At 43.2% G+C, this 11,030-nt stretch overlaps 1 protein-coding gene across 2 annotated transcripts in view; it reads left to right on the top strand.

Moving 5' to 3' along the window:
• Window positions 1–1,714: 1,714 nt before the first annotated feature.
• Window positions 1,715–11,030, top strand: part of LOC118786136 (solute carrier family 35 member F5-like) — a 28,899-nt gene continuing 19,583 nt past the window's right edge. For both annotated transcript variants that reach the window (XM_036541201.1, XM_036541200.1), the window contains exons 1-4: window positions 1,715–1,864; window positions 7,751–7,892; window positions 9,312–9,461; window positions 10,560–10,622. In XM_036541201.1, the coding sequence (XP_036397094.1) occupies window positions 7,758–7,892; window positions 9,312–9,461; window positions 10,560–10,622 (348 nt within the window). In that variant the 5' untranslated portion in view covers window positions 1,715–1,864; window positions 7,751–7,757. The remainder of the gene's footprint in view (window positions 1,865–7,750; window positions 7,893–9,311; window positions 9,462–10,559; window positions 10,623–11,030) is intronic.

Below are 11,030 nucleotides of genomic sequence, written 5' to 3'. Positions count from 1 at the left end.
AGGAATTGTTTTTCCTCTATGATTGCATTGATCCAGCAGTTGTACTTCTACTCTTTTACTTCACTAACACATCTGTGCTTGTTTTCAATATTGCTTAGTCTAAACTAAACTAAATCCCATGTACAGACAGTCTGAGTTAAAATGAGAAAGCGGAGATACAGATTTTTGTAATAACTATTTTAAACATATATATATTAGTAAAATAATAAATAGTTATTACAAAAATCTGTATCTCTGCATTCTCATTTTCTTCTCATAAGATTACAAAAATCTTATAATATACACACTATGTGGCCAAAAGTATGTGGACACCCTTCCTAATTATTGAGTTTGCTCTCAATAAGTTGTTTGAGTTGAGTTGTTTCAGGCACACCAATTGTTAACAGGTGCATAAAATCAAGCACATAGCCATGCAATCTCTATAGACAAACCTTGGAAGTAGAATGGGTCGTAATGGAGAGCTCAGTGACTTCCAACGTGGCACTGTCATAGGATGCCATCTTTGCCACAAGTCAGTTCGCAAGATTTCTGCCCTTCTAGATCTGCCCTGGTCAATTGTAAGTGCAATTATTGTCAAGTGGAAGCGTCTAGGAGCAACAACAGCTCAGCCACGAAGCAGTAGACCACACAAACTTACAGAGTGGGGCCGGCAAGTGCTGAAGCGTGTAGCATGTAAAAACCACCTATCCCTGTTGAATCACTCACTACAGAGTTCCAAACTGTCTCTGGCTGCAACATCAGCACAAGAAATGTGCGTTGGGAGCTTTATGAAAAAGGTTTCCATGGCCGAGCAGCTGCACACAAGCCCAGCATCACTATGCGCAATGCCAAGCGACGGCTGGAGTGGTGCAAAGCATGCCAGCAGTGGATGTGTAGCAGTGGTAGTGCCATGTGTTCTCTGGAGTGATGAATCATGCTTCACTATCTGGCAGTCTGATGGATGAATGTGGGTTTGGCGGATGCCAGGAGAGTGCTACCTACCAGAATGCATGGTGCCTACTGTAAAGTTTGGTGGAGGAGGCATAATGGTCTGGGGCTGTTTTTCAGGGCTTGGGCTTGGCCTCTGAGTTCCAGTGAAGGGTAACATTAATGCTACTGCATACAAAGACATTTTAGACAATTGTATGCTTCCAACTTTGTGGCAACAGTTTGGGGAAGGCCCTTTCCTGTTCCAGCATGACTGTGCCCCTGCACACACATTAATGCCCATGGTTTTGGAAGCTCATATAGGTGTGATGGTCAGGTGTCCACATACTTTTGGCCATACAGTGTATCTTCCGTTGTACTGCAATGTGGACCAGTGTGAATCATTTTCAGTTGAGTTATGTACATACGCACAACATTGGCGAGCTGGTTCTATTAGTATGTCATTACTGTATTAGAATATGTACCTTTCTGGAATACTCGGACCCCAGTAGAAAATCCCTCAACATAAAAACCCGCAAATCAACACAGGGATTCATTCAGCTATTCGAGACACGATTAGAAATCGGTGTGTTGTGTTTTACATCGACCACCGTGCGTATTTGCCTCTGATTGGCCAATATACAATTTTCTCCATTTGACTTGACAACGATGCCTTATGGGAAGTGAAGTTTTAATACTTCGAAAATAGATGCCGAATATAATGCGTCCTCTGCAAAAGACTACATATTCCAGGAGCGCGACATATTAAATCAGATGTTTGCACTAAGTGAAGTCACCTGAGCAGGAAGCAACGCAGAAGGCGAGAGTTAATGTTTACAAGGTAGCTGTAGATTAGCAAATGTTGAAAAATGTTTCTCCTTAAGACACAGATACCACAGTAATACAAAAGAAGTGGCGTCCGCTAATATTAAGGAGTGCTGTGCACACCAGCATTTAGGTAAGTTTATGTATAACGTTGTGAGCTTGCCAATAATTTCGACTACCAATTACTCTGGTTCTTTTGTATGCCAGTATTTAGCTGGGTAGCTGGAGAGTTAAATAACTAAAGTAACCTAGATATAGCTAGCGAGCGTTATGTGTCCGGTTAAAATAGAAATATCGGAATCGGTTGGCTGTAGACATGCGTAGCCAGCTGTCTATGATCGGGCTGGCTAGGTAATTATTTCTGTTGTTCATTAGTTAGCGGGCGGGCTAGCTTGGTTGTTTCTTGCTCGCTTGGTTAGGGACACGATGTGCAATGTGACAAATGTTGGTCATCGTATCTTAGCAGTTTTACCAGTGTGTGACAGGTCGTCGCACATGTGCTGTTGAAAAATGCACAGTTTATTAGCTAGCGAGGGCACATCTTGCATGGCCCTGACTACATAAACACGTGCAACATGTAGCTATCTAGCAAGGGTTAGCTATATTGTCGATTTTATACACATTTGCACTGTAAACTTAACACACGCAATGACCACAAAGCCACGATCGCAGGAGAGACTGAAGGAGTAGTCCGGATCACTACGTTGGATTACGTTTGAACTGCTAGTGTGAAGAAACCGTAGGTCACACATGAGTCAATCCCCTACACCTACAGCAAGTTAGTCATTTACTCGAAAAGTTAATAAACAAGCTATAAGCGAGCATTTGATCACATGTGTTGTATTTTAAATCGAGAAGAAACAAACCTGCTCGAAAACACCAGACACTTGCTTTCCCATTGTACCTAGCTACAATGGCTATTTATCACTCAATTGACGATGTCAACTTGACTGCTTTTACAAGCGACGGCTAAACGACCAGTTGGAGGTTGCTGGTTTACAGAGTGTTTGTGAAAAGGCAGTACATTTTACCAACACTAATGAATCCTGAATATTGCATAGTACGGATGCAATCTACAGTGGCAGGCTAAGAACAATTTCTGGTACCATTGACCGTGTTAGGAGGAGATGCTAATTGCTCGATGTGCACTGGTCTTCAAGAGATACGTCAGAACAATGACCAAAACTAACAGGGCCGCTCCAGAAATTCTACAGTGGAGCCTCTGCGTGTTGTAGGACGGGTAGCTAATGTTAGATGAAAATTATTTTGAAACATACATCACTGTATTTTCCGTGACCTTCTGGGAAACTTGTTATGCGATCTCAAGAACTCTGAAAGAGGCTTTATTTGTTTGTCTATGACAAAATAATATCCGGCGACCTGTCCTCTTGGATCTACGTATTATTATGTCTGTGATCCGCGAGGAAACGAGACGCTTTGATCCTGTGCAGCGATATGAGCTTAATGGATTTAGACCCTCTAGATCACACGAACAGTCTTGCCAACCCCTGTGACAATTGACGCACTTTCTCCAAAGCCCTGACACAGACACTCGCTCATGGCAACCAAATCCGTCCAAAGTCTCTGATGGGCTATACTGTTTGTGCCGTGTACCTGGCTCCTAAGTGCCAGGGTCTGTACAGATCACCGTCGTTTCTAAACGTATGTACAGTGATTATTCGGTCCTCGGCTTCTCGGTTGTTGGCTGCCTCTGTCTTGTTCGACTAACTGGCATGCATGACTTGCCTCTTTGTCAGTGTGTCCACTCCAAGATGAGTTGTGTTTTTCCCACCAGGGAGAAAAGCCTTGGTTCGTAGAAGTTAGTGATTGACAGTTATTGTTGTTGTAAGGCAAATAGTACACTACAGTCTGCACTCACTGGATGATAGGTGCTGTTCCTCTGATGTCATCGAAGCCACTCATAACCACCTCATGAATTGCAGCATTCCTAAAAGAAGTAAAACAAGAAACCCCTGCCTAAATACCCACCACTATGGTAGAACGAAGCAGTAGTGTTCCTGGTACTTGTCAGTTGATGACACGCTTGGGCTCGAACCCAGGCTGTCGAGCTCAGCTTGTGCTCAAGGCAAACACCTTAACCACTAAGCTGCTCGGGAGCCCCTAGAGCAAAGTATTTAAATTCTTTAAAAAAAATCAACATATGGTAGCTCCACTCTGGGATTCATGAAGACCTGCTCTCCCATTACTACATCCTTGCATTGTCATTTATTAAAATATAATTATTTCAGAAGCTGCAGGCAGTTTGGACTGAAGGGAATCCATATTCTAATATTTGACTGTTTCACTGTGAGGTCACTAATGGATTATTAGGGCTACTATGTCTCTTAAATAACAAAAAAGAAGACAAATACCAGATTTTATTCTTTTTTGTTAATATTCATGAAGCTGGGCTTAAGAACCCTGCATAAAATAACAGATAATTATTTGATGTTATTCATTTTCTTGTCTGAAAGTGTGAGTGAATGCAAATCCCTTTGTGGTGAGTCATTATTTACACAGAAGGAACTGGAGTTTCACCCAGTGCTTGGGGAAAAAATAGGATGTTATTATTTGATTGTTCAGATATTCGGTATTGAGAGCCATATAATATTTCTATATGAAATTAATCAAAATGATCTACCATGATACACTCCTGAACTCCTTTTCTGTAGAGGGCCTGTTTCCTAAGAATAGCCACAAATGCCCAGATATTCCCAGCCTGCTCCTATTCCTCCTTACTCCTTCCAGGTCCACTCAAATTCAAATTCCCCCACATACATATCTTCCATGAAAATATATTCTTTACTCACATTATTACTCGGTTTATCTTGCATTTGGTCCATGGTAGCCTAGTGTTTACATTTTAGGTTTTAGTGAATTTTTTGTTCCAAAAATATTGTGGTCCAGATTACCTGCATGGACACTGAGTAATAACACATTCTTTTAATATGGGTTACAGTGTAGTTATTATATAGTAAATACACCAATTTAGTATTTAGTATATTTCTGCAGTACCTCAAATAAGTTGAATTTTCATGTCCTGTGGTACATGATCATTGAAGCCACAACCTGCTGGGCATATATATATATATATATATATATATATATATATATATATATATATATATATATGCCCTGTATTATGTTTGTGTGCCCCAGAGGTTTTCATACTGTGGGACCCTTGCAGATGTACAATGGAATTAAATGATTATGTCAGTGCGAGCTGTTAGGCAGATGTGTACAGTCAATGGTGTTGCTCCTTTGCGCAACCTAATCTGCTATGTTTTAGATTCTTTCTGTGGAGATGACTAGATGGTAAAAAAAAGCATAAAAAAACAAAGCTAAACTGAACCATAGGTCTAAGCCATATAGGTAAATCAGCCTTTGAAGTGCTGTAACTCTGAAGATACCAAGGGGAGGTCTCTGGCTTAACGCAACCTGCTTTAAATGCTTTCTCTGCCTCTGGTATGCAATCATGGTAAACCCAATCGTTCTCCGGGACAGGCAGACAGGCAGATGTCACGAGGCAGAAGACTTGGGTTCATTGAGAAACAGTAGCACACAAAGCCACTTTGTTAGGCTTCTTACTTCAGTCTAGCAGCTCTCTCCATTTTTTCATAGTACCTCCCACACTCGTGAGCGCTCCCACGCAGCCCCTGCACCCACACATCCTTTGTGCCATGGGTCTATAAATGAGAGCGCTGTCTTTTGTAACCCCTTCTCCTTTCCTCGTCTCCCCTTATCAGTGGGATAATGTTCTACAGCCTGTGGCTCTCCTCAGGGTGACGGTATAGGGCTGCGTAACATAGGGTACTCAAGATGGCTTGGTCACATTCCCTCCAAGTTGAGCAACCTCCCACAGCTAATGGGATTACAGTAATTGCTCTCTGTCACAATCTACCATTTTGTGTTATCTAGCAGTTTGTGGATGTTGTGTACATCAGCTACCTTCAGGAGGAGAATGTAGCTTGACATTTCACTCCCAGGCCACTAGATGGCCAGAAAGTGTAATTTTGTGTTATAAAGTTGTGTAATTATGTGTAGTTATGCGTTCTTTAGTCCTATAGGATTTTGATCACAAAGATGGGAGTGGTAGATAATGCATGTGGCTGAGTCATTTTTCTCACCTCCACTATCCTCATGCACCAGATGTCACATTGTTGATGGAAAAGCTCACTCACATTACAATATTCTGAACATGCTCTCTCTCTGAAAGTATATTCCATTTGTCCAGGATGAATCATAATCAAGTATCACATTACATTATATAACATCTAATGGGTAGGGATGATTGTGAGGATTGTGTGGATTGAGGCTTGACATCTGTAAGTGGAAACTGAAAACAAAGGCCTAGTCCAGAGCACTGTGAGTATTCTGGAGTGCAAGTTTAACTCGCTCAGTGGTGTCTGATTCTGAGGGGTTTGGAGACACTTGTCTACGGGCAGCTGATTGACATCTGGAGCTTCTGGTAACAAGTTCTCATCCGGTCAGAGACTCCAATTGTGTAACTGAGAGTAGAGTTGGAGTGAAGGGCGGAGCGTCCATGGATCACCAGTGGTCAGCGCTGCCCCAGGCTTTTGTTTGCATATGAGAAGAAGTCTAACCAGCTCAAAGCAAACCTGATAAGAAGGAACAATAATAATTCCACTGTAATATGCTAATGTGCACTCTCCAAGTGGCTACATGGCTTGAAGTTGACCCCAAGCACAAGTGGAAATGACTTCAGATAGAAAACGTGGATGGTTTTAGTAGTGACCTTATATAACTGTGCAGTACTATCTGTTGTTATCTTTACCTTATCGTACCTCTGATATGCCTATTCAAAAAAGCTAAAAGAACAGTAAAGACCTCTCCTTGTATGTAAAGTTGCAGCAGGTTAGAACAAGAAAGAATTCTGAGTTGGATTCAGCTGAATAGGAGCACCTGTGGACTCAGCTCTGTACGTTTCTCAAAGTACTAATACAAGTGTTTGTGTGCACATATGTGCATGAATGTGTGTGTATATTGTTCTGGATGCTATTTGTCTGTGAATGTGTATGGCGATGTCTGTGAGAGTTAACCAACATGTATCTGTGCATTCATGTGTGTTTTAATGCCATGTACAATGTCTGCATCTCTTTATTCTGCAGTGGGTGTAATCTTGGTCTTCTGCAGTGCTCAGATGGAGTGTCTCTGTTCTGCGGTGGTCTGATGTTGTGGGTGTGTCTCTGTTCTGCGGTGGTCTGATGGAGTGGGTGTGTCTCTGTTCTGCGGTGCCCTGATGGAGTGGGTGTGTCTCTGTTCTGCGGTGCCCTGATGGAGTGGGTGTGTCTCTGTTCTGCAGTGCTCTGATGGAGTGGGTGTGTCCGTGCGCCGGTGCTCTGATGTAGTGGGTGTGTCTGTTCTGCAATGCTCTGATGGAGTGGGTGTGTCTCTGTTCTGCAGTGCCCTGATGGAGTGGGTGTGTCTCTGTTCTGCAGTGCCCTGATGGAATGGGTGTGTCTCTGTTCTGCAGTGCTCTGATGTAGTGGGTGTGTCTCTGTTCTGCAGTGCTCTGATGTAGTGGGTGTGTCTCTGTTCTGCAGTGCCCTGATGGAGTGGGTGTGTCTCTGTTCTGCAGTGCCCTGATGGAGTGGGTGTGTCTCTGTTCTGCAGTGCCCTGATGGAATGGGTGTGTCTCTGTTCTGCAGTGCTCTGATGTAGTGGGTGTGTCTCTGTTCTGCAGTGCTCTGATGTAGTGGGTGTGTCTCTGTTCTGCAGTGCCCTGATGGAATGGGTGTGTCTCTGTTCTGCAGTGCCCTGATGGAGTGGGTGTGTCTCTGTTCTGCAGTGCCCTGATGGAATGGGTGTGTCTCTGTTCTGCAGTGCTCTGATGTAGTGGGTGTGTCTCTGTTCTGCAGTGCTCTGATGTAGTGGGTGTGTCTCTGTTCTGCAGTGCCCTGATGGAATGGGTGTGTCTCTGTTCTGCAGTGCCCTGATGGAGTGGGTGTGTCTCTGTTCTGCAGTGCTCTGATGGAGTGGGTGTGTCTCTGTTCTGCAGTGCCCTGATGGAGTGGGTGTTCATCATGAACAGGATGGGCTCCCAGAGCAGTTCTCTGGCTCAGCGCCGGCGCATGGCTCTGGGCGTCCTCATCCTCCTGCTGGTGGACGTCATCTGGGTGGCCTCCTCTGAGCTCACCTCGGTAGGCCTTATTCCTCCCCTCCCATCTCCCCATCTCCCCATCCCCACATCACTCACCCCCCTTCCCTTGACCTTATATTCTATTTGATAGTCAGTGGTACTTGTGTAAAATGAAGGTGTTGGAGGTCAGTGATGCATCTGTGTCTATAGTATTTTTTCCAGCAGTGCTCTTAATTTATGAGGCGCCATTGTGGACAAAAGTCGTGTGAAAAATGCAAGAGGGAACGAACGCTTTTTGCATGAGAGAGATCGAGTTACCAGGCGAGAGAGGTCCGGTTAGCCCACAACAGCAATTGAAACCCTGCAAGGGGGATTGAAGCCCTCTAGTGGCAGGTCCAGTGGTTAGCTTGTGCGAATGAAAGTTGCTTGTGAGAGAGAATGAAAATAACTGGCGAGAGGGATCCAATGAACAGCACGCGCTGTCCATTCGATAGTGCACAAATGAAAAGTAGCAGCTATCTAGGTAGCTGCAAACCAGTTAACTAGCTAACTAGCCTTTTAATCTCTGTTGATTTACCAGGTGAATTAATATGAATAGCTAGCTAATGTTATAATGATGTTCGTGATCATGCTGATGACAATGATAGGCTGATAATTACCTAGTTAATAAATTACAACAAATATTTTTTATTTCAGTGTTTCATTCAGGTATTGTAGTTCCTTATTGTACACTTGCTAAAAGGGCAATGAAATTGTATAAAATCAAAATAATTTACCAAATGACTAGCAGGATTGATAGATAAATGTTCAGAAAAATGGTAGTCTCATGTTTGGGCCACAGCAGGTTGCTTATGATAAAGCTTTTGTAAACGCCTGTGGTAACATGAATGGGATATTCCATTTCCTGGGTCTATTCACGTGACCCACTTCGCGTCTCTATGAGCAATCAAAATCATACGTTACAACCCCGCTACTTGTTTAAGTAATTGTTCTAGGTCCAGCATTAATTCATTCAGCTCAGTTGCATTGAATACACTGTAATTTGTATCACTAATTAGCAAAAGGGGCACAAATAAGTCAAGAAACCCCTTTCACATCTGTCTTAAAGGATATATAGCACATAATTTTGAAGTCAGCATTCAATTAACAGGGCAATCAAATCTAATTAATTAGTTAAGCGCACATTTAGAATAACAGCGGCAGGCCCACACAAAGTTTATAAACAGAGAGGAGCAGCCCCCATCCAACTACAACACCTATTGGTTTCCACTCTGTCCATGTCAGTGTCATTCTATATGTTTGTCCATTGTGAAGTTGAGTTCATTATCTGAATAATTCAAACCGCCTGTTAGTCAAAAACCTACTAGAGGCAAGAAATTAAGTTGCCCGTCCCAGCCTCGGATGTAAAACTAAATAAAAAAACAGAAATGTTCCAAATTCTAGTCTACAAGTAGGCCTAAAGCCTTGTCTTTGATTTCAGTACATATTCAAGCGCCAAGACTACAACAAGCCTTTTTTCAGTACCTTTGCCAAAACGTCCATGTTCGTGCTCTACCTGATGGGCTTCCTGGTGTGGAGGCCCTGGAGGCAGCAGTGTACCAGGAGGCTGCGAGGGAGACACGCCGCTTTTGTGAGTGCCCATTGGTGACAGTTAGCTTTTACATTCGCATTCATTCGTTTGGCAGACGCTGTCATCCAGAGCAGTGTACAAAAGCTGCATTCAGTAGACTTAAGCAAGTAGCCACACATACACTGAAGCATTAGTGCCACCCATGAAACACAGTGCCATTGTGGATCACTCTGCCACAAAGGGAATAAGTGATTTCATAAAGTGCACAACTGTATTGCAACTGTTGTTGCCATTTCCCAGCTGCCAAGCTTGTACCACCACAAGGTTGAATCGCTAAGTATTTACTGTGGCAAAAGGCCACCAGGCTTTTGTGTCTCCTCAGTGCTTAGTTTGGCTTCCTGTTTTGGTGGCTTCATAGTTAAGGCCTCTGCTCTGATTCCGGATGGTTTTGGGATCCAGCCCCCAGCCAAGTCACAAGATTTAAACAGCACCCACAACTTCCCTGCTTGGTGCTCAGGGTAGAGAGATGGATTGTGGGTAATGGCAGTCTTGTTACAGAGACTGCTTTTGCAGCAGCTGCTTCAAACCCTCGAAATCAGAATAAGCTGCAACCCTGTGAGCTCAAGGAGGTTCCAGCACGGCAGCTGCCTCACTGACATTAGAGAATGTTAGCCTTCTCAAAACGACTGAAGCTAATCAAGAAATGGGAGAGGCTGGAACCTGAAAATGACAGTTCATCATGCTTATCAGCAGTGCACTGGTGAATGACGGGTTTCTCCAAAAGCAGAGACAGAGCAACATTCGTGGCCTGTACAGTTTATCCCAGACAGCAAGCCACCTTAGATCCGATTCGAGTCCGAACCACCATGCTTAATTGCTAATTACATTTAGCAAGCATAAATTCAAATGACCTTACAACAGTGATATGACCCTGCAACAGTGGTATTGACATGTTGTTTGAGTTGAAGTGTTTATGGAGTTCATGCTGGGTATCTCCGTAGTGGGATGCGCTGTCAGAATGAGACAGCTTTTATGCATTTGGCTCAGCTGCCAGAGGACAGTGCCACGGCAACGTTTCCCTTTTAGTGTTGAGCTAGAGGACACTGCATAGCCCTGGGATTGAAGTTGTTTTTGTTTGGTTTTATTTCTTTTTTTCAGTTTGCAGATGCTGAGGCGTATTTCACCGCATGCACTACAGACAATAGCCTCAACAACTCTTTGGTAAGTATTATTTATGATGACTATATCAGTGCCTCAGTGCAGTATGTGTTTTAGTCATTATTTAATTACAGTATCTGGGGTCCAAATTATGCCTGTAATATATGTTAAAATTTGGAGGTTTAAAGTCCACAGAATAAGCTTGCTCTCACAAGGGGAAGATTGGGCCTCAGGAGTCCAGAAAACCAAGATCTGGGTTCTACATTTGAAACCAAAGCCGCACAGAGCAATCGGGGCCAATCTTCCCCATTTAAGTAAACTATGATGACCAAAATAATGGTGATCATTACAGCGGGTATCATCCAGTACTAAAGATGATGATTGGCCATTACGATAATGAGGTTCAGATGACTCTGAGTTCAGATGACTGAACACACTCATTAGCCCTTGTCTTTCCCCTTTTTACAAACA

This window comes from Megalops cyprinoides, chromosome 11 (assembly GCF_013368585.1).
Source record: "Megalops cyprinoides isolate fMegCyp1 chromosome 11, fMegCyp1.pri, whole genome shotgun sequence".
Lineage (NCBI taxonomy): Eukaryota > Metazoa > Chordata > Actinopteri > Elopiformes > Megalopidae > Megalops > Megalops cyprinoides.
This window is presented reverse-complemented; position numbering and strand designations above follow the sequence as displayed.